This window comes from Martes martes (genome assembly GCF_963455335.1).
Source record: "Martes martes genome assembly, chromosome: 4".
Lineage (NCBI taxonomy): Eukaryota > Metazoa > Chordata > Mammalia > Carnivora > Mustelidae > Martes > Martes martes.
The window spans coordinates 93,803,201-93,830,377 of record NC_137891.1 but is presented as its reverse complement, the minus strand read 5'-3'; the positions used below and the strand labels follow the sequence as shown (position 1 = coordinate 93,830,377).

The 27,177-nt window shown below is 44.7% G+C and overlaps 1 protein-coding gene across 1 annotated transcript in view; it reads right to left on the bottom strand.

The window, feature by feature from the left end:
* The window catches only part of CASQ2 (calsequestrin 2), a 62,991-nt gene extending 36,075 nt beyond the window's left edge, over positions 1-26,916 (bottom strand). The window contains exons 1-3 of the mRNA XM_080800877.1: positions 26,481-26,916; positions 3,466-3,550; positions 445-545 (exon numbers count right to left, since the gene is read on the bottom strand). Of these exons, the coding sequence (XP_080657003.1) occupies positions 445-545; positions 3,466-3,550; positions 26,481-26,714 (420 nt within the window). The 5' untranslated portion in view covers positions 26,715-26,916. The remainder of the gene's footprint in view (positions 1-444; positions 546-3,465; positions 3,551-26,480) is intronic.
* Positions 26,917-27,177: the final 261 nt, after the last annotated feature.

The following is a 27,177-nucleotide window of genomic DNA, read 5'->3' as shown; positions in this document are numbered from 1 at the left end:
AGAGGGACTGTGTGGGGGGCTCGTTAGCCCTGCTCTTTATCCTGCTCTGAGGGTAACTCAGCTGATTATTACTTCATCTTTGGGTGATTATCCACCTCTCCTTCCCACTCTCCCCAGCTCTTCTTCAGAAGCCCTAGAACAAAGCCAAGGGGATTTCAGGAGATGGTGGTGTCTAACTGCTAAGAAGCTTAATGTGTTACTACTACACAGTCCCGATTAGTGACCCCTAATAAAACAATTTCTGAGGTAACTTAAGGAGCAGCTTCCCACCAGAAGAAAATAGCACTGCGAAGTAAGTCCTCCTTAGTTTTTTGTGAAGCCCGAGGAATCAGTCTTAGACCAGGACAGATTATCCAGCTTCTCGGTTCTTACTTTGGGATTTCACTTTCCCTTATATTTGAACCCAAAGAGCCCCAGGCAGGACCACTGTGCATAAATGCTTACATCCAGAAGAAATTCTACCAGGACGTCAGCGGCAAACTCGCCATCAAACTCAATCGTGCGATCACCCTTAAGAACATACAGGCTTCCTTCTTCATCAAAACCTGGAAGAAACAAAGAGTCCATAAGACAAGGTCATTCTGATGCAAGAAGAGCCATCCTGTGGGCTGATGTCTGGCTCAGGATCCCTGGGTGATAGTGGGGTCAGGATCAGTGGGGCCAGCATTCAACTTAGGATCAGTTCCTTGAAAACACCCCTGTAAAGGGCGCCCAAAGCACATGTTTTTTTAATTTCTTTTTTTTTTTTTTTTTATTTGACAGACAGAGATCACAAGTAGGCAGAGAGGCAGGCAGAGAGAGAAGGAGGAAGCAGGCTTCCGGCTGAGCAGAGAGCCCGATGCGGGGCTCGATCCCAGGACGCTGGGATCACAACCCAAGCCCAAGGCAGAGGCCCAACCCACTGAGCCACCCAGGCACCCCCAAAGCACATGTTTAAACTGAAATCATTAAGAACCAGCAGCTCTACCAGGACTTCAGTTTGAAAGAAAAATCTATTCTCTACCCTACCACTGCTTTAATTTTCCAAAAATATTGCCAACCCTATTCTCCCTACCAAAAGTTTCATTGCCCCCTGCCCACTTGACTTCTTAGCCAGGCATTCCAGATTCCAGTCCCTCCACAACCTAGCACCAATTCTACCCTTCACATTCTCTCCTGGGTAGACCTGCCCCCTTAATCCCCTGTGCAGCTTCCTTGCTTCTTGCCCTTGTGCTGATGTGAGAGGGTGTGTAAAGGAAAAGTCACAGATGTTCTCCTGGTTCCCCAAATTTGGAGTGACTTCTCCTCTTGCCCCCCACCCCGATCCTGGTCAGTTCCTTCGGGTCTCTGCTTTGGACTCATTTTTCCCAAGAAGGCCACCCTCTTGCCACTATTGTTCTTCTCTTGGCTCCATTTACAGTACTCACTGGAACAGAAAGCTCTCCAAAGGCAGAACCACGGTCCCCTCAGCACCCCAGGACCTTGCACAGAACCTGGACACATCAGGGACCCCAAAAATGTCCGTGGCCAGAATGAAAAGTTTACTTTTCTATCATCGCTGAATTCTGCACATCTTTTTTTTCCCAGTTAGCTGATAATGCCACAAGGGAAGGTTCTGCATCTTTTCTACCCTCCATTGCTCCTGGCGTACTACTGTGTGCTTTAACAAATGCTTGCTGGAAAACTGTTTCCCCCAGGAATATTAAATAACCGAGGCTGGCATTTAGTTCAACTGCATGGCATCCTTGACTCCTTAGATTAATATTCTCCAAGCTCTCTATTAGCTGGAGAATGCTTTCTCCAATTGAACTCTCCTGCAGAATCTCTAGGGAAAAGGAGGCTGGCCCACCGCCTGCTGTATCCCACCCAGAGCGCGTCTGAAGAGCCCAGGGCACACCCTGGAGCACCATTTGTAAACCCAAAGGGCCGCTGTACCAGGTATCCTTGAGGCCAGCAATGACTTATCATGAAGGGTACCTTGGGAACATCAGCCGATATCCCGATGTCAGATTTTGCTCTAAGGGAGATCAGTTAGGAGGCTTTTGTAGTAGTTCAGGCATTGCTGGATGGAGATGAAACTCAGGCAAATGGAAGAGAGGATAAGATGAAGGAGCAGCTTCACAAAATACAACTCTCTTACAAACTCCGAGAACTGTTTGGTTCGAAAGAACCTCCCCCAGTTCCTCCAGGGTGAGCTTTTCGGGAAAAGATCATGTCGATTTTTCAAGCTCCATCCACTTGGAGAATATCCACTGGTCCATTCTTATGAAAGCTTGCCCAGCTTGTCCCCTGGCTAAATTTTTAGATCACTGGAATCCTAGTGCTTTCCTCTAACTAAATTTACTGGAAGTTCTCCCAAATTCAGCTTCCCATGAAAACAACAGGAAAGAAAACTAGGGAATCAATAGATTCTGGAGGAAGAGAAGCATGGCATTGAATTGCTTTTGACTGGGGAAAGAGTTAACATATTTAGTTCTCCTGCTCAAAGGGAAAACATATTCCTTTATTTGTCTCCAGGGAAAATGATACCCCACACATTCTTAATAATTCATTATCATTTTATAGTCATGACTTTTTATTTGTATCTAACCTAAATACAGTCGCAAAAAATTTAAATCTTAAATTAAAAAAAGCTGGTCTTCTTGAAAATATAATAAAGGACAGTTGTTTGTAATGCCCTCAGATAATGAACTTTCATGTACCTGACACCACTACTAATCTTTTCTCCCCCACTGTGTTTACTACTCCAAATCCAATTAACCTTTCTTCAAAGGTCCTGTTTTATAACCTCCTGCTATTTTTAAATAGCTGTTCTTCACTGGTCATGCAGAAAAGGCAAAATGGGCAGTACCCGTGTGTGGGTGTTCAGAAAGCAGAGGAACTCCCCATATTCTCTCTCTCGGTATTAGGGGTGTGAGATTCTTAAAGTGCACTTGGACTTAAAGACACATGGACACACGAGATCACAACATGCACTGTGCGGTCACATTGCCATGCCTCAACTAAATCCTCCCTCTCGCCCTCAACAATAATGACCAGCTGGGGTTTAGCTTTACACTTAGAACCACTGTGACCCCAGAGCCACTACTATTCCTGCTATCTTGTGTTGGCTGCTTCATTCATGAAGTAAGGAAATTATAGTGATGGGGGAAGAGATTTTTCTCTTCCCCAGAGAGATCACCATGGCAGTGACATAAAGAGGTTAGGCTTTTAACCCCCTCTAGGAGCCAAAAAGAAAGGTTTGCCTCTTTTGCGTCAGTTTCTACAATGATGCAAAGCTACATTAGATCATTCATGTGAAATCATTCAATTCAGGCCAATACTGCTTTCATGAAACTCTTCCCCATCCCAAGAATGAGGTGTGCAGAATCATTTCATATTTGTTTAAAAATAGTCTAGCTATCATGCACGAAGAAATGAAACTGTACTCTTTTTTTGCAAGACACATTCGTTTCTTCCTGATATACCTCAGAAAGTCCCACTTACCCAGTTTCTTGGCAAGCTTGGCTTCTTTCTTGGCATCCACCGTCACAAAACCTATATCTTTATGTTCCAGGACCTGGGCCACAAGCTAAAGGAGAAGACAAGCCAGAGGGTGAGCAGACCGAGGGCAGAAAGATGGCAGAAAACATCATGGGATAATATTATGACATAATAACAATAGGATTTTCCTCCATATGTCCTGCTAATCTGACCAATTCAAGTAGCATAAAGGGATTCCATGCTATCCCCTCAGGAGAAGGATGGTTTAGCAGAAGGCTGAGAACCAAAGAGAGAAAATAAGAGAATCCTAAGATACAGGATTTGGAAGACTATATCCACTGTCCCATACACTCCTCTGCCCTTAGGGTGGATAAACTTTGAATTGGGGGAGGTAAGACTCAAACAGGAAGCCAAGAATACTTGGATGACCATGGATACATGACAAGAAGCTCAGAGCCCCTTGCTAGCCACCATTTGAACCTGGAGTCAAGTGGCAGCACAAGAGTTCACAATGCGCCCTGTGTGGTCACTTAACCGTGCCCCATCTAAATCCTCCCTCTTGGTCTTGAAAAAACTGAGGAACACCAGAAAAGCTGAGGAAAACAAAGGAGACCAGTGTCCCCAATACCCAAGCACAGTTCTTGAGCTCCTTCAACCCCTGGGCTTATGGAGTAGGAATGTGCACTGGGTGTGTCTGGCCAATAGATCCAAGATGGCCCCTGAAGTGTTCTGGCAGCCCACAGAGAGGAAGAACCAGTGGTACACTGGAACGGAACCATCAGCCACAACAGGGAAGAGGATGCAGCAGTGTCCTAGGGGGACAGATGGCTGGAAGCTACTCTGGGTAGACACCAGCACAGATGATGATGTCAAGCGCGAGACTGGCATTGTGTTAACCTCCCTGAAACTCAGTTCTAAGGAAGCAGGGAGGCCCTGACAGACTGAGGTCTAAGTCCTGCCATTTGGTGAATGGGGGCTTAAATAGAAACAGTGGAGAAGCTACCAGAGAGATCACGAAATATTAATATCACTTTTCTTTAAACTGTTTTTAAAAGGTAATTGTAAATTACTGTGCAATTCTAAAAAATAATACAGAGATCCCTTGTACCTCCTGGTTTCCCCCAAAGTAACATCTTGCAAAACTGCCATACAATATTGCAAACTAGACTTTGGCATTGATATGGTCAAGATACAGAATATTTCCGTAACCACAAGGACCCCTCATGTTATCCCTTTATAGTCCTATCTGCTTGTTCCTGCCCTCATCCCCTTCCTAAAAGATTTTTATAACCTTTTCACTTCAAGAATGTTACATAAGTTGAATCATGTAGTACGTAACCTTTTCGGATTATCTTCTTTAACCACCATATTTCTCTGGAGATTCATTGAAATTTTTGTGTATATCAAAACATCATTTATTTTTTAAATTGCTCCATGGTATGGAGGTACTATGGTTTGGTCAATTATTCATCCATTGAAGGACATCTGGGTTGTTTAAAGTTTTTGGCTATCATGAAGAAAGCTGCTACAACCATTAATGCACAGGTTTTTTGTGAAGGTTGGTTTTAATTACTCTAGGAAACATGTTCAGCAGCGTGATTGCTGAATATAGTAATTGCATGTTTAGCGTTTAAGGAAACTGCCAAATTGTCTAACCAAGTAGCTGTACACTCCCACCAGCAACGTAGTGATGATTGATCTAGTTCTTCTACATCTTTGCGAGTATTTGGGGTTGTCACTATTTTTAATTTTAGCCATTTTAACAGATGTGTAGTGACATTTCATTATGGTTTTAATTTGCATTTCCCTAATGTCTAATGAGGCTGAACATTTTTTCCTGTACTTATTTGACATCTATGTCTTCTTTTCCATGAAATTCTTGTTCAGGTCTTTGCCTATTCATTAAATGGGTTGCTTTTTGATTGTTGAATTTTGAGAGCTTTTTAATATTAGCCCTTTGTCAGAGATGTGGTTTATGAATATTTCTCCCCCTCCATAACTTCTCATTATTATCCTCTTAATAGGGTCTGTCACAGAAGAAAAGTTGTTAATTTTGATGAAGTCCAATATATCAGTTTCTCCATTTATAGGTTGGGCCTTGGTGTTAAGTCTGAGAACTCATTGTCTAGCCCTGTATCCTGAAATTTTCTCCTAATTATTTCTCTAAAAAATTTTTGTGAAAAAATTATTTACTTACTTGAGAGAGAGAAAGAGAGAGAGAGAGCAAGCAGAGGGAGGAGCAAAGGGAGAGAGAGAATCCTGTAGCAGACTCCCCACTGAGCAGGGAGTCTGATACAGGGCTCCATCCCAAGACCCTGAGATCATGACCTGAGCTGAAATCAAGAACTGGATGCTTAGGGGGTGCGTGGGTGGCTCAGATGGTTAAATGGCTGCCTTCGGCTCAGGTCGTGATCTCCAGGTCCAGGGATTGAGCCCCATGTCAGGCTCCCAGCTCAGCAGGAAATCTGCTTCTCCCTCTGCTTCTGCCTCTCCCCCTTGCTTGTGCTCTCTTTCTCTCTCTCTCCAATGAATAAATAAAATCTTAAAAAAAAAAAATTGGATGCTTAACCAACTGAGCCACCCAGGTGCCCCTCTTTTTCTAAAATTTGTATATTTTTAATTTTACTTTTAATTTCTTGATCCATTTTGAGCTATATTTAGGTAAAGTGTGAGATTTATGTTGAAGTTCTTCTTTTTTTTTTTTCTGCTCAGCACTATTGTTAAAAAGTCCATCTCTCCTCCATTGAATTCCTTTTGCACCTTTGTGCATATCAGTTGACATAATTATATGGATCTATTGCTGCTTTCTCTCTTCTGTCTGCCAATATCACATGGTCTTGATAGCAGTAGCTATAAAATAGACCTTGAAGGTGAGTAGACTGCCTCTCCCCAGATGATTCTTTTTTTTTTTTTTTAAGATTTTATTTTTATGTAATGTCTACACCCAACATGGGTCTCAAACTCACAACCCCAAGATCAAGAGTTGCATGTTTCTCTGACTGAGCCAGTCAGGCACCCCCCACACGATTCTTCTTTTTCAAAATTGCTTTAGCTAGTTAAGTTTCTTTGCATTTCCATATAAAATTTAGAATAATCTTGTCTATAATTACAAAAAATGTTTCTAGGATCTTCACAGGAATTGCATTGAATCTTTAAATCTGTATGTTAACTTAGGGAGAACTGACATATTTACTATATTGTCTTCTAGTTCATGAACATGGTATGCCTCTCCATTTAGTTAGATGATCTTTGACTTCTCTCACCAGCAGTATGTAGTTTTTAGCATACAAGTCTTATGCATGTTTTGTTGGGTTTATACCTAACTATTTAAATGTTTTGAGTGATTTTTTTAGTAGTATCATATTTTAAATTTTGATGTCCATGTGTTTATGGCCAGTAAATAGATATAGAATTGGTTTGTGTATGTTTATCTTGCATCTTGCAACCCTGCTAAACTATTATTAATTCTAAGAAGTTTTTGTTTTGCTTTTGCAGATTCCTTTGGGTTTTCTATGTAGACAATTGTGTCATTTACAAATATGGACAATTTTTACCCCAATCTGTATGCCTTTCATTTTTTTGTGTTCACTTATTGCACCAACAAGAACTTCCAACATTATATTGAATAAAAGTAGTTAAAAGTGGACATCCATGCCTTGTTCTCATTCTTAGGAATTTGTCTACTTTTCCTTTCAGTTCTATCAGTGTTTGTTGCACACATTTTGCTATTTTGTTCTTTGGTGCACATACCTTTAAGATTTCTTGTTTTCTTGGTGGAGTGACCCTGGATCTATTTGGCTCTACAGTCTGTGCTATAAATCCGTCGGCTTCCTCTTCTGTGGTTGCTTCTCTCATTTTCTCTTTATTCCTGTCTCCCTTCACTGCTGCAGGCATCTGTGGCTTCTCCCTTGGATTTCCTTCCTTGTTATAACTTCTTTGAGGACTTTCTTTGCCTATTCATTCTTCCCTTCTTAACCTCACATGCTCCTCATTCTCTTTCTTTCCCCTCTGCTCCTAACCACGTCTGTTCCTTTAAGGCTAAGCATATTGGTCACAGCTCAGAAGCTGCTCTGTGGAGTGCCCTTGGTGACTAGGGGTAGAGGGGCAGGCAACAAATGGCACCACCTGCCCCTCAGGCAGTTTTCTCTCCTTTCTTGGATTTTGACCAAGACTAGGGAAGGCTTAGGATGAAAGACGTCATCATCATTGTTTATGTGATGACTCATCTGAGCTCTCCTGCAATGCTTAAACAGGCCCATCTTTCTGCAAAGTCACTTGGCTTTTGTCTACGGCCTTCCATTTATTAGACAAGGTCATTTCTGAAATGTAGACATACAGGCCACTCTGCCCTATTTAGTGCTATCAGAATGTTGATGTAAATGTTCCCTTGTCTATCATTCAAAAATAATGATGGTGAGACCTAATGGCTTTGTGATATTAGTAAGTTTCCCTACTCCTGGAGCATGAGCCTCTAGTGGTTCCTAAGCGGCAGCAAGCATTTAAATCACTGGCTAAAATGGGGATTCCTGGGCCTCCGCACCAGAAAGTAGAGAACAGAGCTGGGGTGGGATTCAGAAATGTATGTTTTTGTAAGCCGCACTGCCACACCCATTGATTCTGACACAGCAGATCTCAGGCCACACACCACACTCTGGAAATCACTGCTATAAAAGATTGTCAGTCCATCCAAAAGTGATACGGTATCGTTTTTCAACTGTGACCCTCAGGCCCATGCTTGGTTCTGTTGACCCCTCTACCTTAGGCACAGGAGAGAAATGTTAATTACAGTAAGAATATAAGTGATGAACTCTGAGAATTGAACAGAAGTTTTACCCCTGACCTCTCCTAGGCACACACCACCATGTTTTGTTGGGCTTTAGGTCGCTACAAAGGCATGCCTCCCCTAGGCATGGAAAGCATGGCATCTATCATTTTATCCATGTTTATATGTGACTTTTGAACCCATATGAGTGAGAGATGCTGTCTCGAACAAGCTCAGTCCTGTTTCTTGGGTTTCCTGTTTAACTAAGCATAGTCAGCCATTATCCTAAAAACAGATGGACGAACAGAGTTTGTAGTCACAGAGGGGCCAGAAACCCATGTTAGCTGAGACCTGTGTACCTCCTCCTTGGCAACGGTAGGCGCAGTCCCTGCAGTGTCCCGTCACTCCGCCCCCCAACCTGATTAGGCCCAAAGCCTGCCCACTTGAGCTCTGTCATCACTCCCGTCAGTCCCAGCAATCACCCCCATGGGCTGAGCCAAGGGTGGCCAGGACTGGCGGCAACCCAAGAGAAAGCAGTGAGGCTGAATTGGGGGAGAAGGTCTGTGGTGAAAGACTGGGCCCTCCCAGGCTGAGCCCTGACATGACCCAGGCCCCCCAGGACCAAGAATCCCTACCGAGCTGTGGGGACAGCCAGACTCTCCAACTTGGCTCCATCTTGTCTCCGCCTTTGCTCTGATCTTAAATCTCCAGCTCATACATTCCTTTCTCCACTCTCCTGCAGCCCAGTCTCACTGTGCTCTCTCAGTTGCTGCCAGCCTTGGCACCCCTGGTTGTAAAGCCAGCTCCAGGCTCATCTTTCACTCCAGCCTCCTTTCTGTGAATTCCAAAGCCCATGGCAGGGGCATGGCACTCTGACACTGACTTTGCAGTCATTAGAGTCATGTATAGGCTCTTCTGCATTGTCAGTCTTTCCTCCCTAAGGACACCAGGACCCCATTTTGTGCCTCTGGTCTCTCGTGTAGCAGCTTAGAGACTCAGCATACTTTGATGAATGGATGGACTGGCCCAAGCACTTTCTAAGTTCAAGGGATTTTGAATCAAAATAGGAAGAGGCGATTGTCACTAATTACAGTGATTAAGAGTTACAAATGTGAGCCAGAGAGAAAAAACAGAGTCAACATGTCTCCTGAATTCTCAGAAAACTGGAATATTCTTTTCTGATCTGACTACAGTTTTCTCCTATTGACTTATAATCTTTTCCTCACTGGTTTTGTTTGGTTGGTTGGTCACTTCTCAGAAGGTCTTATCTATTGTCTTTCCTAGAGAATGGGGGTGTCACACACAATGTGGTTGGTACACACAGCCTTGGGTACTGGCGCAATGCTCATTCTTTCCAGAAACATTAGGATTTGCTTTGACCCCAGATCATTATTTTGACTACAAACTACTTAACAACAACAACAAAAAAAGTAATACTAGATAATTTGCATAAGTCAGTGTAAATAAGTAGATATCCACAGTATACCCTTTCTCTCTCTCTTTATATTGCATTGTATAGGTACTTATCACACCATTGTTATCTCTGCAATGACTGAATCAAAGTAGATTTCATCTTTAAATGAATAAATGAATCCCATCTTTAAATAGTTTAGCTCAGTGGTTAATAATACAATGCTTGGTGTCAGAGACCTGGATTCCTAACTAGATCACAAGTGCTGGGACTCTGCTACAAAATATGGACAATAACAATATTTATTTCACAAGGCTGAAGATTAATGAGATAATGCACGTAAAGTTGTTGACACAGTGTGGCAGGCAGTAAGTGCTTAATAAATGTTATTTTTTTTCCTTAATATTATGACAGCTGGATAAGATTCTGGACCTTGTGCCAATTCAAAAGAAGCAAAGCCTAATGTATTGGAATGGAAAGAAAGCAAAAACTATTCATCGAGGACCTGCTATGATCAAGCTATGTGCTCAACGAAGGTGTGTAAGATACAGAGTGTCAAGAACTCTGTGATTTCATTAAGGAGGAAGCTAATGAAAAATTAACTGGTGGATACAAAAAGACAAAAGGTAGAAAACAAGGGTTATGGAGAATTAGAGAGAGAGAGAGAGAGCGCTCGTGGGCAGTAAAGTCAAATCACACAGAGCCTAGTGGGCTGTGATAAGCAGTGTGGATTTACCTTCCATGCACTCAGAATGAAATCTAAAATCCCTAACAAGGCCAACAGGGCCCTTCATGGTTTGGCCTGCCTGCCTCTCCAACCTCATTTGGGGTCACTCCACCTCTTACTTAATATACTCTTCTTCAGTTCCTCAAACTGTGAAGCTCTTTTCTACCCTGGGAAGCCTTTGCATGGGGTGTCTGTTCTGCAGTGCTCCCAAGCCCTAGGCTGGGCACCGGCTGCAGTTGCCTGCAGGGAATGCCTTGTTCTACCCACAGAAAGGCACTGAAGGTGCTCTGCTTCCACGTATGCTGTTCCCTCTTTCTAGAAGTCTCTTTCTTCCATTCGTCACCAACTCCAACTATCCGGGAAGTCTACACATAAATGTCAGCTCCTCAAAAGACATGCGCTGACTCCTAGACTGAATCAGGTGCCTTTTGTACTCTTGTCTGAAGCACGCTATACTTTTCCTTTACACCTCTTTCTCAATTCGTAAAGGACGCCTTGGCTTATATAATCACTTAGCTATACTTACTTATTTGATAGCTGTGAACAAAGTGTCCTTGTCTGTTTTTCTCCCCCTGCTCTCCCTTTGAGTAACTGACCAGAATGGATCTCAAAAAATATTAAATTCCTTGCCTTCAGTACGATCTCATTTGAATTGTAGAATCTAAAAACAAACAAAATAAAAAACAAAACTGAATTCGTAGATACAGAGAACAGATGAGTGGTTGCCAAATGTGGTGGGGGTTGGGTGAAATGAATGAAGGGGGTCAAAAGGTACAAACTTCCAGCGACAAGAAAAGTAAGTTCTGGGCATGTAATATACAGCATAATAGGCATAGTCAATAAGACTGTATTGTATGTCTGAAAGTTGCTAAGAGAATAGATCTTAAATGTTCTCATCACAAAAAAATTAGTAACTATGTATGGTGATGGATGTGTTAAGTAAAGTTACTGTGGTGGGCCATTTCACAATATACATAGGTATCAAATCATTATGTTGTACACTTAAAACTAATACAATGTATGTCAGTTACATCGCAATGAAAATTGTTTCATTGAAGTGGGCCTGGGTGGCTCAGTCAGTTAAGCCTCTGATTCTTCATTTTGGCTCAAATCATGATCCCAGTGTTGTGAGGTAGAGATCCAAGCTGGGCACAGAGCCTGCTTAAGATTCTCTCTTTCTCTCTGCACCCCCCCCCCCGCCTTTCTCCCTCCTTTCTTAAAAAAAAAAAAGAAAAAATTATAATAAATTTGTTTCATTGAATATTTTCATAAAATAAAAATAAGAAGATTTTAAAGTCATCTGGTGACATTAACTGATAGAAATGTTATATTACTAAATTCACCTATAAAATGAAGAAGTGAACACTGCCATATTTTTGTCCTGTCATTTAAATCCCAAATTCATAAGATGAACATCCAACTCCTGATTTCCAAGAAAATCTACTTTTGTAGATCCAAAAACCCGTCCTGAAAAGAATTATTACTCTCTTTTGTTTCTGTACACTGAATATATTATAATTTGCTATCTGCATGGTACATTAAGTAGTCTATAAATTGTAATTTTAAGGGACTATGTACCTCTGGTAGGAACCATCTTTACAGCATGGTGTGAAAATTTTTAAATTAAGCAATTTCACATGGAAATTGAGGTTTCCAACTTTCCTTGAAAAATCAGAAGAGCTGGAACCACATTGCTACCTTGCAGTAAACTAAAAACACAATTAGTTTCTCAAGGAAATGAATGAATCCAAGAGGACACTGCTTGGGAGAGGAGAGGCCCCCTAGACCTTGACTGACGAGCAGCACATGGATAAGCAGAGGCCAGCAGCAAGGGCATCTCAGGAGGACAAGATGGCAGAAGCAGAGGTTTGGAGATGCAGATGTGCAGGGAGGGTATGGAACAGAGAGGTTATCTGAGGGTGCTGAATGGAGTGGTGTATTTAAGGCATACAAGAAAAAGAAAATGGGGTTCCTGGGTGGCTCAGTGGGTTAAAGCCTCTGCCTTCGGCTCAGGTCATGATTCCAGGGTCCTGGGATCGAGCCCCGCATCGGGCTCTCTGCTCAGCAGGGAGCCTGCTTCTCCCTCTCTCTCTCTGCCTGCCTCTCTGTCTACTTGTGATCTCTGTCTGTCAAATAAATAAATAAATAAAATCTTTAAAAAAAAAGAAAAAGAGGGTAAAGGATTTGAATATGAGGACGAGTGGTTCTGAACTGGGGGTATTTGGGTAGGAGAACAATACAGCCTACTGGAGTTGGAGAAGGGTCCATTTCCGAAAAAATGGAGAGTGCAAAGGAAGGGTGACCAGCTGAGAGGCTGATGCGTTGTCTGGGACAGGACAGGTGTCAGACTGAGGTGGTGGCAGGGGATGGAGGTAATGTAGGAAATGATGTTCCAAGTGTAGAGTCAGTCCAACTAGAGCTCTTCCGTAGCTTTGGAGAGAGAAGGGAGGGAGACCTCACAAAAAGAGGAGGCGAGATGGTTCCAGGGTCCCCAGCCAGGGAATGAACGGAAGAACAAAACACTGACATCAGCTGGGGCATGCCAGTCCCGGAGGTGAAGTTCTCCGTTTCGATTTAGATGCAGTGCGTTCATGGCAGTCCTAGTCCTGCCAAGAGCTGGAGGTGTCAACCTGGTGCTCCGGGGAGGGGTCCCAAAGAGAGAGGTGGAGGGAAGAGGTGGGGGCGGAAGGGCAGGTAGCATCTTCAGGGAGGCCAGGGTGTGAGAAAACCACAGGGTGGGAGATCGGCCGTCTCACAGGAGGCAGGAGCAGAAAGAGGCATGGAGGCGTGGGGGAGGAATCGGAAGACAGGGAACACAGTGTGGGGACTCCAAAGTCACGGCAGGGGAGAAGGAGCAGGTGGCTGGATCAAATATTGCAGGGAGTCATGGACAGTGAGACCACCACTAGGTCTCTCCTTTCAGGACTGGTAAGTCACTGGTGACCTTTCAGAGAAGAGCTGGGCCAGAAGCCAAAGCACTGGGAGTTAAGCATTTGAGTGGGTGGCAAGGACATGTTAGAGCAGGTGTGGATCCTGGTTCAAGAAGTTTGCCCATGAAAGGCAGGAAAGAGTCATCCAGCAGCACCAGGGGGCACGTTCCGAGGGCCGTGTGACCGCTCCCCGGGCCTTGGGACAGCAGATGCAGACCATCAGGGACCCTGTGTTTGACCCTCCAAGTGCAGCCCCTTCACAGCACTCCTTACGTCCCGGGATGGACTAAAGAAAGCTACACTGGTGCCACATCTCATGGTCAGAGGGAAGGTAGGGAAGGCATGGGGAGGTTCCGTTAAAGGGAACTGAGAGTTGGGGTTGGGGGGTACTTTCTGCAGGGTCAAGAATCTGAAGAAAATGGAGTACTGAGGAGCCTGGGAAAAAAATGTCACAGATTTTTGCTCAAAGTGAATGTCCCTGAGGCTGGTCACTAAAAATACCCTGGCCACAATGCGGCTCTTTCCATTTAAGCCAAAAAGCACCCTGTTTTCACCCACTATCCCTGATACCATCTGGCGACGTGTCAAGCAATTCAGCAACTGTGTGTCCTCCCTTGAAACTGGAGAGCTGACGTTTATCCCCAGTAATCTCCCGTCACTTTCTGCCACCTGCAGACGAGGCCTGGGCTATGTATAGCTGGGCGTTGGCACGTGATGGCTCCATGCAGGAGGCAGGCGAGGGAGTGGAAGAGCTATTTTACGAGATGGAAGTAAATATTGGGACTTCTTGAGGCTGGAATGGGTGGCCTCGAGAGAGCTTTAGGGGAAGAGGGAGGCTGTTGATGGTTTCTACTGGTGTTCTTAGGCTCTGTCTTTTGTCAATGCCAGGGACGAGACCCAAGAACCAGAGCTGTGTGTTCTTTCCACCATGCTGAGAAGCAGTGTAACAGTAAGAAAAAGAGCACCCATTGGGTGTTTTCTATGTGCCAGATACTGCTCCAGTCCCTTACACAGATTATCTTATTGGATCTTCCCAAAACCCACAGAAAACAGAAGTTTGTAGTTGAGGAAATGGAGGCGTAGAAAGGTCAACCAACTTGCCCAAGGCCACACAGCACTTAAGTAACATAGCTGGGTTCCAACCTGACACTGTGGCTCCATTTTCAAAGATTATTTATTCATTTGACAGAGAGAGAGTACGCACAAGCAGGGGGAGCAGCAGAGAGAGAGGGAGAAGCAGGATTCCTGTGGAGCAAGGAGTCCAACATGGGGCTCGATCCCAGGACCCCGGGACCATGACCCGACCCGAAGGCAGATGCCCAACCGACTGAGCCCCCCAGATGCCCCAAAGCATGTGCTTCTTTGTGGGGTGATATTGAGGGCTGCTGTTTATGTGTCATGTTCACCTTTTCCTGTGAATACGGGAGATGCTCTCATTTCCTTCATAAATAAATTGGGAGCGTGTGGTCAGATTTGTTTGGGGTCCTGAGCCAAAGTGGCCGTGCATGTGGGAGTGAAGTGGAGGCAGGCGAGCGTGTGAGGGAGTACCTGGTGGCTGGCCTGGTCTGCCTCCTGCCCAGCACACAGCAGATGGTGAGGAGCGGCCTGCCTGGCGTGGGGCAGTGGGCAGCAGGCGGACACTCCTGGAACAGGCTCTGCGGGCACTCAGAAGCGGCTTTGGCTGGCGGGGCCCAGCACGCTGCAAGATGGCGCACTGGCCGTCTTCCCACATGGCTGTCCAAACAGAAACGGCTTATCTGGATAAAATTGCATCCAGTTGCTAGAAGAGGGAGCCTCCGAGGCTCTCGGGTACAGACTCAGTACTTTGGAGGGCTGGCTTTCTTGGTGGAAGAAGTCACCTTAGATGCTAAGGCTGAGATGTTAATGATCTGAAAATCCTCCATACCAACCAGAGGTGTCCAAACTATAAAAAAAAGGGGGGGGGCTGCTGTTTTGAAAGAAAAACCATGTGATTTTGAAACATCTTATCCCTGAATTTTTCATCTTACTGCTTCATCTTACGATAGTTTTTTTTAAAAGATTTTATTTATTTATTTGACAGACAGAAATCACAAGTAGGCAGAGGCAGGCAGAGAGAGAGGAAGGGAAGCAGGCTTCCCGCCGAACAGAGAGCCCAATGCGGGGCTCGATCCCAGGACCCCGGGATCATGACCTGAGCCAAAGGCAGAGGCTTTAACCCACTGAGCCACCCAGGCACCCCTTATGATAGTTTTATAGTGGTGACTTTCATGGTATCTCAGGTCTCTACTTAAAAAATGTATAACATTGGTAGAAGGTCTACCTGAGGGATATCATGGCCAGACATCGTCTTTGGAATCTAGTAGTGGGCTGAGAAAAGAAAGTTCCAATGGTCTGAAAACTTCTGAATCAACAGTGTGTTTTCCATCTTGTAAAATCTCTATTAATTCTCTAGGTGGAAGGAGAACTGATCTCCTTCCATCAATTCAAGCCATGATCTTCTAATAGCACTTCTGTCTTTCACCATCTGCCCCTGGGAAGTGCACAGTAAACTCTCATCAAATATTTGGGAGGCACTTGGGCTCTAAGGAGATCTGCAATTTCAGAGCGGGCATGGGTATACATTGTCTGAGAGAGCACTGGTTCTAGGGGAGGATTCATTCCCACAGCCAAACCAAAATAAGCCTGACCTCATCTGATTTTACAGAGGGCAGCAGGTGCAAGTTTGGAAGATGCCATTTTTGGGCAGTGAACAGTTGGAAGAAATACCTGAATCCTGTGCGTGTTGCTATTCTCTGCCCACGGTTCCCACATCATTCCATCTGTAGATTTACTTGACTTCGGCAACTTCATTTTGCCTTCCTCTCTTGGGGTTTAGAAATGCAATCATAGGGACATTTGCCAGTGCTAAATAGGTCTGAAGGCAGGGTCAGCCTTGCAGGGCCCAGAGGTTTCTGCCCATGCTGGATATAGACTTGGGACTGAGTGTCCTGTGGTTTTTTTTTTTTTTTAATCAGTTTTACCCATTTTTCAGTGGGATTAAGCAAGGATGACAAAAACATTCCTGGATATGACAGAGTCAATCTAATTTTATACTTTTCCACTCAGTGCTTCTTTTAATTAATTTAACTTTAAAGAGATTAAGGAGAAATATATTTTCTGTATAGGCAATAGATTTACCATTGATTGTCTTTCCTTCCCTCTCTTTTCATCCATCCATCCCTCCATCCATCCATCCCTCCCTCCATCCATCCATCCCTCTATCCACCCATCCATCCATCCATCCCTCCATCCACCCATCCATCCATCCATCCATCCACCCATCCATCCATCCACCCATCCATCCAGTGTTTGCTGGATTTTTATTAAATCCCAAGTAGGCATGAAGCATTAGCCCATTTGCTCACACTGTTCATTTCAGTTCAACCTAGTCCAACTGTACAATTAAATGTTGCTCAAGTGTGGGTGAAAATCCAGAATACAAACTAAAGACACTTGTCCCTTTCTAAGCTGGCACTGCTTACAAACACGAAGCAATCCCTCTCAGCTGTTCCTTGGTGTCATGGAAGGAACATGTCATTTGGAACCAAACAGATATGAGTTCAAATCCTGCTCTACCATTTTATAGCTTTGTGACTTTGGGCAATTTCTCCTCTTCACTTTTGGGATCATTTCTTCGCATGCATTGTGAAATAATGCTGTAAGAATTAAGTAAAATAATATACATAAAGCACCTGTTTCGGGTATGGTTTATGGTAAATTCATAGTAAGTGCTATCTCCCTTCTCCTTCTTCTCTTCTGTTCATTTAACATTCACTCAACAAATACCACTGAGTGCCCACCATGAGCCAGACACTGATGTAGGTACTGGCATATGGCAATGGAGGGAACATTTTGCTCTTGCCTGTGTGGATTTTACATTCTGAAAGGGTGTCATACAGTGGGCAATGTGTCAGCCTAGTGCTATGGAGAAAGAGAGGGAAGAGAGGTTAAAAGGAGTGCTCAGAGACTGAGCTATGTAGGAGGTCAGGGAAATAACTTCTTTTATGAGGTGCCTTTTAATAAAGAACTAAAGGAAGTGAGTTCTTAGTATTAATAAAAGAACATCTCTTTAGCTATAGGGAGCCATGTCATCTGCATTTTGTTTTTTTAAAGACTTTTTAAAAGATTTATTTATTTATTTGGGGGCGACAGAGAGAGAGGTCCAGAGAGAGAGGGAGAGAGAGAATCTTCAAACAGACTCCCTGTTGAGCTTGGAGCCTGACCCAGGGCTTGATCCCAGGACTCCGAGATCATGACCAGAGCTGAAACTAAGAGGCAGCTGCTTAACTGACTCTGACTGAGTCTCCCAGGCGCCCCTCCCCTGCGTCTTGTAAGGAAGCAGGTATGAACATGTGATGGATAAAGGAATGAATATTTCTCTTTGGGTGGTCACAGGGCCATTTTACATTATAGAACACTTACTAGTTTGCTCTAAGCAGATTTCCCATAGTTTCCTGTCAAACGTTTTAACACCCATATATACAAACCTGTTAGTATTCCATATTCTCCAGGGTTCTCCAATTTGCCATTTCTTTGTGGAAAAGGGCAATGTGACATAGCAACCAAATAGATGATTTTTTTCCTTTCTGAAGGTACATCCTGTACCCTGCCCAAAGCTTACCCTCTGATCTGGCCTCAGAAAAACCCATAATTCCACTGGAAACCCCTCAAGTAGGGTAAGACTTCCCATGGCCCAAATATCCCCTTTTAAGGAGGTCCAAAATGTTAGTCCCTGGCTGTGAGAGGGTATAGTGGAAGAATAGTGAGAGGCTTGAGTCCTAGAGCAGACCTGAACCCGTACAACCCCAGAACCAATTTATGGCATCAGTTCAAACCAGAGGCATGCTAACAGGTCCAACACCATTTGAGAGGGTCAACAGACCAAAGATCAACCAGTTGGAACACGATTCTGGTCATCTAGAAAATTTCTTTAGCCCAAGAGACCACTGTTGTACTTGGTAAACTTTAACCCACCTAGGAATGACTTGGAGAATCTCATTTAAATGTAGCAAGCACCCAGGTGATGCCTTTGCTGCTGCTCTGGGGTCTGCATTTTGAGCATCAATTCTAAAGTGCCTACAAGCTTGGCTGCACATGAGAATCACCCACAGAGCTTTTAAAAACTGATATTTTAGGGGCGCCTGGGTGGCTCAGTGGGTTAAAGCCTCTGCCTTCAGCTCAGGTCATGATCCCAGGGTCCTGGGATCGAGCCCTGCATCCGGCTCTCTGCTCAGCAGGGAGCCTGCTTCCTGTCCCCCACCCCAGCTCTCTCTCTGCCTGCCTCTCTGCCTACTTGTGATCTCTGTCTTTCAAATAAATAAATAAAATCTTTTAAAAAAGTATGTATTTAAAAAACTGATATTTTAAAAACATCCCTTATCCCATCACTGATTTAATCAGTATCTGGAGGGAGGAGACCCAAGCACCAGTATTTTTAAAAAAGATTTATTTGAGAGAGGAGGGGAGAGAGAGGAAGAGTACACATGCAGGTGGTAAGGGGTAGGGGGAGGTGGAGGAAATGGCAGAAAGAGAATCTCAAGCAGACCCCCCTCTGAGCAGAGTCTGATGCAGGGCTCTATCTCAACCCCGAGAACATGACCCTGAGATCATGACCTGAGCCGAAACCCAGAGTTGGATGCTCAACCAGCTGAGCCACACAGGCACCCCAAGGCACCAGTATTGTTTAAAATTCTTTGGTGATTCCAATATGCAGCCAAGGTTGAGAACTATTGCAGTTAGCCTAGAACATGATATAAATTTCAAGCAACAGGTGAAGAGAATTAGCCTTTGATAAGCACTGGGTATATTTCAGGCACTCCTTTAGGCATTCTACATAGATTAATCTCCCAGTACCAGCGTAATAGTAATCAGCATAACAAGATAATATCTGATTCTTGTACAGCTTCTTACAATTTTATAAGAAATTTTTATTCACATGCATTCCATTTAAGTCTTTTAACTCACCTGCTAAAACCACATGATTGGTTTAATAGATGAGCGAAATGAGGTGCCTATCCATGACTTGCTCTGGATCAAAAAGCAAGTGTGAGAGAATTTCAGGCACTCTGAACTCCAGTTGTCTACTTTTCCTGAGCATGGCTCCCTCATCTGAGGTTGGATATAAGAGGCCGGCCATGCTCAGAAAGAGCACGAGAGTCACGTCAATGACATTGGGCATACTGCAGGGTCTAAAAAGCTTGTGTCACTCACTCCCAGACAGAGAGATTTCATTGATATGCAAACTGATTTTGAGACTAAGTGCTGAATAGAGAAGGGAGCTCAGTCTGTTAGGGACCTTAGTAGATACTGGGAGCAGCAGTATCAAGAGACTTCCTTAAGTAGCAATAGAACCCAGAGCCCTACACTGACCAGGATTCTGATTCTTGATTCTGCTACAGATGGTGGAATCAGCCTCCCCCACCCCCCACAGGGCATGATGAATAATCTGTGCCAGAATCACCGTCAAAAATTATTGGAAAATAATCTGCTTACCGGCACTGGAAAATTGGCCATAATAACAAGCTCTCTTCCTACTAGCAGACAGGGCATTTCCAATCATCTTATGTGATGATGTACATTCAGTATCTAAGAAGGCCTGGGAGAGAGCCGCCAGGGAGGTTGTGTGTGGATGGCAGCAGCTTTTATGTGGTGAGCGGAAGTGGGACCTCTTACGCAGGAAGAACAGAAGGTCCCTGCAGGGGGACGCTCAGGAGCAGCCTCTGACCTTGCACCCTAGCTAAGGTCTGTTGAAAAATACCAGGAGACCTGGGTCAACCTGGCATGCAGCTACCAGGATGCTGTGGCTATTCCTGCAAGACCCCAGGCTGCCTGCCCATCTAAGAGACCTAGCTCTTCCTAAACAACCGAAGCGGTTTCAACTGCTCACAGTGAGGAAAGCACAGCACGTTCATCTTCTGTTCACTGACTCATTCATTCATTCATTCATTCACGTATTCATGCTGACGTGACTCAGAGTCTGGTAAGGGCAGTGCATATTTGATGAACTGATAGTTCTGTTCAGGGGTTCACATTTGTTATTTTCAGGCTCTAAAATATTCTGTAACTTGCCTGAGTAGATCTCCCATGGATTCTCCTAATCCAATAAATGTGTATGGGTTACAGGTTGGCCTATTCACTCGCTCCCCCAAAACACACATACACAGTTAATAGTATCATCTTTGAACATGAGATGTGATATAGAATGCCCAGAGATCCTGAAACCAAGGTCCACGCACGTCTTCTTTCTCCTTTCCTTCTAGAGGTGCTGAGGTAGCAAGACATCGTTTCTATATGGGCACGAAGCTCTCCAGGAAAAAGTTTTGGTCCTCTTTCCTTTCTCCTTGTTCAGGCTGGAATGCTGTTTTCCTGGAAGTGGAGTGGTGTAGAGGAAAGGCAGTGGGCCTTGGACTTGGGGATAATATCCGTGTGAAGGCAGGTGGGGACAGGAAGAAGTAAACAGTTCCCATACCTGCTTGGGTGTTTGGAATGCCAATCCCAGGGAGCTAAGGAACTCCTAATGTGGAAGCCATATTGCATATGCACAGCCCCCTCTGCCATCCTTCTGCCTCCTTCCGCCATCCAGTACCCTACACCCCCAGATCATTCATCCAGCTGTGTTTCTGACTCACAAGCAGATTTTGGTCCTTGCCCATATCAATTTGATTCCATTTGCTTTTTTCCACTTCCTCTATTACCAAGTTTGCTTTGAATTCAGGTTGCCCTCCGGAGGTTTCCAATTCATAGGGAGAACTCCCACATATGTCTCCATGGAGAGAAAGAGTAAGATAGAAGGAGCTGGAAGGAGACTGGAAGCACCCCTCAAAGACAGCACCAGAACTGAGAATGTGGAAGAAGCCCAGTTCCTAAATGGTGTGGGCAAAGTGGCTGAGTATATCAAGCACAGACTCAGCAAAGTCATGGAGATCAGAGGGAGAGCTGCACATGGGGGGCAGACATCAAGAATCTGTGAGCAAGGGCAAGTGCCCCCTGCCTTCTGGGGCTCAGCTGGCTGAGAATAAGCAACATGGACCTGTGTTACCAGTTCTGAGCTCTCTGCAAGTGGCCTGGTGTCCTCAGTCTGTAAAGTGGCGGGGTTAGGATGGGTGGTATCTAAAATCATGACTGGAAAGCGGAGCACAGGCTGTAAGTTGACAATGTTGGTCAAAGTACCTTCCGTGTGCCTGAACCACCTCTTGCCAGACTAACTCATCATCACACCACCACTGTCTCCACTTCACAAAACAAGGAGCCTGACCACAGGCAGACTTCCTCCTTGGGAACTGGACTCGAATCTATCTGATTCGAAAGTCCATGTTTTAGAGCACACCACCTGTCAAGCATTCTAACCCAACAGAGGTCAGTGACATTGGAGGACTTTCTCTGGCAAGGTTTGTGGAACACATGATAGCAGCAATGGTTTACATTGCAGTTTCAAGGGGGAAGTCAAAGCAAGAAACAAAAGAGCAGGGAAGAATCGGAATCATTGGGCAGATCCTCCTCTTGGGTCTGAGTTCTATGATGCTAATAGAATCTGGCCTCTATGGCGTAACTCCGTGTACTGTCTTGGCTGAAGTTCAAGGAAATAGTGTATAAAATTGCAACTAAATGGTGTTGACACCTCAACAGAAAACTGGGGGAAAGTCAGAAAATTAATTCATGGGAGAAAAAAATGTAAATGGCAGGTAATTTTATGGGAAAATTCCATTTAGCTAAAAAAAAAAAATCAAAGAATTTCTGATGAAACTATACAATGAAAATCTAAACAAAGATTTTTAAAACTCTGAAAATTGTGTCAACATCCCAAAATAGGCCACTTATCTTAAAAATATGCATGGTCATACAATGGAATGCTAGGCCAGCATTAACATTACGTTTGCCAAGAATATAACACTCTATGATGACAGAGGAATGCTCACAATATACTGAAATGAAAAAAGCAGGAAACAAAATTGTATAAATAATACAAAACAACTGAAAAATGTATGTTTGCATATAGACAGAAAATATGGGAGAGAAATCTCTCAGTACGTGAACCGTTTCTTTCTGGGTGGCTATTATTTTTGTCTTTGTTTTTCTTTTCCATGTATTCTTACATTTCTAAGTGAGTATGTGCTCTTTGTGGATGAAATGCCCAACCAGGAATCGGGATTACCAGCTGGCTGAGTCCCATCACTACAAAGCCACAGCTCTAAAGTAAAGGGTTCAGAGCAATCTAGATGGTTTTCAAAGACAACGTTTCATCAGACATGTCATTCATTCAGCAAGCCTCTACAGAACACCTCTACGGAACTATGTACCCCGCACCACCCCTGGTGCCTTCCAGAGCCAGACCATACCAGCCCTGGCCTCCCAGAGCCAGACCATAACACCCCCGGTGCCTTCCAGTGCCAGACCCAGCCAAACTGGACAGCAGTTTGAACTTGGTGCCTCCTGGTATCATTTTATTTGCACTTCTTCTGCCTAAGCTTTTAGTGACCTTATATTCTTTCCCTACTCCCCTTCCCGTTATCAAACCTTGTTCTCACTCAGAACTCAAACTTGGTCAGATGCAGGTACAAGTGATTGGCAATATTTTAAAGGACCTGCCCACAGGGCTTTAACCAAGTAGGAACAAAAACCCTACCCTAAAAAAACGGAGGCCATCACGGCCAAATTCTAGGAAAATTTGGTGGGGAGATACTTGAGTGCTGTCAGAATCCTTCCTCTTGCAGTTCCTTCCCCAGCCCTTGCTTCTTGCCTGGTAAATTCTACTCATTGTAACAAACCAGTTCTTCCTTGTCATGCCTTCCACTTCTCTCCCAGAGAGTGGGGCTCTCGTTTGTGCTCTCAGAGAACCTTATAAGCCTCTCTATTATTACAATGAGCCCCTTGCACTGTAGCTTTTGTTTGCCCTTCTTCCATAATGGGCCATGAGCCACCCAAGTGTCTCCTTTTCCTGTATCCACAGTATCTCTCCCCCACCCAAACCCCAACCTGCAAGTGACATATGTATGTGTGACTGATCAGTATTTCAAGACCCCAAGTCGGGGAGTGACCTCCTCACCCTGCAGACAGGACTGTTGCTGGGTCTTTTCATAGTCATCCCTTAGAGTGGCAGGCAAAATCCTTTCGAGTGGCAGGAGCTATGGTCAGCTCCTTTAGGGTTTTGTCAGAACGGGGCAGCCCTTACATGACAAGTTATGAGCTCCTAATCTCTAAAATTCTCTTAGGTGTTTCGGCTGGCGAGAGGGGCGGGGAGGGGAGTGACAGCTCATCATTGTAGAATGAAATCGGTTTAATGGGTTGGAATCAATATTTTTTAATTGAAAAAGATCAAAATAGACAAGAACAGAACAGAATGAAATAGAAAAAAAAGAATTTTGTTAAAAATACAACTATTCCCCAAACAGTAATTGTCCCTTGAAATCTGTGTTTCCTGTGTGTGTATGCATGCATGTGTCCACGAGCACTAGGTCATAGTGAGTTATGATAGAAATGTCGGAAGCCACCTCCCTGAACAAGTTGGAGGAAAGGAGCCCACTGTCCTGCCCTGTCTGCCCATGCCTGAGACCTCATTCCTGTGGACATTCGCTGGGAGCTGCCTCCTCCTCTCTTAGCCCCCAGCAGTCACAGCCCCGGAACTGGCAGAGGATTTCCCTTAATGCAGCTTCGGGGGGGCCAGGGAATTAAAAGGACAAAATAACTGTTTTGATGAGGAGGGAAATATAGAGGTTTACATCCCTTTCTTTCTACCCATGGTATTCCCAGAACCATTTTTGTCCTGGACTCTGAGAAAGAGTCTGCACTTGACAGGTACCCCAGCAAATCCCCCTCCCCTCCCCAGTCATCACTAAGGAAGCAGGGGCTCCTCCCTGGTTGGGACAACTACGTGACTGGTATCCTGTTTTGGGATGGGGGGAGGTTGCTCTGTACTTCTCAACTCTGTTGCTGATACAGCTGACCTCTCCAGGCCCAGGTCCATGTGTGGAGCAACTCTATTTAAGGCAGACTAGAAAGGATCCTCAACAGGGTATCTAGCAGCTAACTCAACATCATCTTATTTGGTTACAGCAGCAGTGCAATGCAGGGGCTAAGACCACCTTCGCCTGCACTGATTGAGTGACCCTGGGCAACTTACCCTCTCTGTGCCTCAGTGTCCCTTTCTGTAAAATGGGGATAGGAACTATGCCAATGTCATAGAAGTACTGTAAGGATTCAACATGCTAACATATACAAAGTGCTTAGAATAGTCTCTGTACACAGTGAGCATCCAATAAATATTATTGTTATTTAATTATTTCTTACATAGGAATAATGATTGTTTTTCCCATATTTATAGATAAGAAAAAGAGACTCAGAGAAATTAAGTCCCTGCCCTATATCATGTGCCCAGGAAAAGCAAAGCCATAATATAAATCTAGATCTCCTGACTCCATGTTCTATGTCCTTCTCCCCCTAATGATTCCCACCTCAGCTTCAACAGGCTGTGGGACATCGCCTATGTCCCATGGGTCTCTGCCAGGCACTCTCGGATCAAAGGTGTCTGAAGGGATGGTGAGCCCAGGGGAAAGTCCTTTCTCAGGTCTACATGGCCCTAGGTCTTTGGGGGAGATACATTCTTGAGGGAGTGTGTGTGTATGTGTGTGCAAGTGTATGTGTGTGTGTGTGTGCACGCGCATGTGTTTTAATATGCCGGGGAATCAGAAATGGGAGATCGTTACTTGTACTGGCATTCTTTCTAAGTTACAGGCTATCAGACAGTGACGAGCATGTGGGGTAGAATCCTTATGTCTTCAAAGAACTTTTTCAGAAAAGTGTCTCTTGATAACTGAGTAGGGCCGTTTGAAACAGAGATGACGATGTGAGTATTTCAGGGGCTAAGCAGCAGCTATGCTGTATGTCCTGGTTTCTTCCAGCCTCTGATGTTCCCATATATAGTACAAAGATCTAAAAACTGTCCCTGCTTTCTCTTTGCTTGCAACCCACAGAGGGAACTGAATTTCCACTTCCAGCCCCCAGGATAAGCCTGAGGAAAAATACGGTGGTAGTTGTGATATTTTTAAAATGCTTAGCTTTTTGTCATCCCAAGCTCTCTGTAATAACCACACCACCATACAGAAGAGCTCTGGAAATAGGTGTTTGTATGATCAGGAGACACTTAGGATTCTCAAGTACTTTTTAAATTATATTTTATGATATTTGAGATGATTTTCATGGAATTTATTAGTATTGGAGGGATTAAAATCTACATATGTTTGATATATGGTAACTTTGTTAATCAAAATATTTGATTCAGTTGAGCTTCCTGATATGCTAGTTAATACGCTGCTATAATTCTCGAATAGCCCTGTCCCAAGGTTTGTGCCTTGGCTGAGCGTGGGGCTGAGAAGGGATTTTGGTGACTACTAGAATTCCTGGCATTCACAGGTGCTCCTGAAGTGTAAGCAACCTTACACTGTCCCGGAGGCGTTGTGGGAATCGGCCCTGGAGCACTCACCAAGGATTAGAGAATGCACCCCCATGCCAGGCTTACAAACTGGCCATGTAATACAGATAAAATAAGAACTGACTTCAGCATCTGCCCTGAACACACACCAATAACTTTCTGAGGAAAAAAAAAAAAAAATCCCGCTAATGAACGTGCAGCTACAGATCTCCACATATGCACACTGTGCAATGTTGACCGAACCCAAGCCCCAAGAGGCAAAGACCACTTTGTGATATTCCCCATCTGACCCATGGGGAGAACAAAGGTCAAATGCCTCCTGTCTCTCCAGGATCCTGGGGAAACTTCAGCGAACAGAGAGGGGGGAGTTAGCACACCAAATGGAACCCACAGATCATCTCTGAATTGCATCTCAGCCAGGCTTTTCGATGATAGCTTTAACATCTCAGAAAAATAGTTGCTTGGGACTATTGCCCTTGAAAAGTCAAGAGGACCATCAGGTGACAGAGTTTAAATCAGAACTATGCGTTGTGCAACACATCTGACTGCCCCCATTTTAGGAGCCGGGACCCACACTTTGCTCTTCCCACAGCCCAGCTCTGCAACAAGGATATCTTCAGATTCAAACCAGACTAAAATGCAGCTGACTTCAGGACAGAGTCTCCGCACCCGTGTTCCCACCTCCCAGCCACTGGCCAGCCCATGCTCCCTGGGACAATGCGGTGAGCAAGTCCCCAGCTTACCTCGAGCACAATTTCTTTCAGCTGGAACTGTTTCTGTGCGACTTTGTCTGAGGACACTGCCTCATGGTAGTAGAGGCAGAGCACATCGTATTTCTTCAAAACCTGCTTGAAGTTCTTCTCCGTGAGACTGACCACGCGGTCCTTGCCGTCATACGTGGGGAAGTTGAGCCCCTCTTCTGCCCGGCAGGAGGACAGCAGGTAGACCCCCACGATGAACAGGTGCACTCTCTCCATCTGGGAGAAGTTTCGTTTCAACTTTCCCCGGAAGCCTGAGTGCGGGAAAGCAGCTGGAAGACTCCAGAGGACTGGCTGAGAGAAGTGGGGAGCAGAGAATTGGATTCTGCCCCTCCCCTCTGTCCCTCCTGGGCCCGAGGACCAACTCCCCACCTCCTGGCTCCAACCAGCAGTACTCTTGGGCTCAGGACACACGCGTGCGGAGACTGAGGGCCAGGCTGAGCGGCCAAGCCCCAGATACCTCGCATAGCTCGGCCCAGCCCCTGTCTCATCAGGAACTCCATTTTTAGGATGCAGTTGTTTCAGGCTAAAAATAAATCATGCAATGAATAAAAAAGTTAGATATGCCTCTGTTGAGGGATTCGCTGATACAGTCTGTCAGAGGGGTAGGAAGGGAGGAGGCAGGAGGGAAAGAGGAGAACATGTGCAGCAGACATTAAGGAGGCCAGCAAGGTCAAGGAAG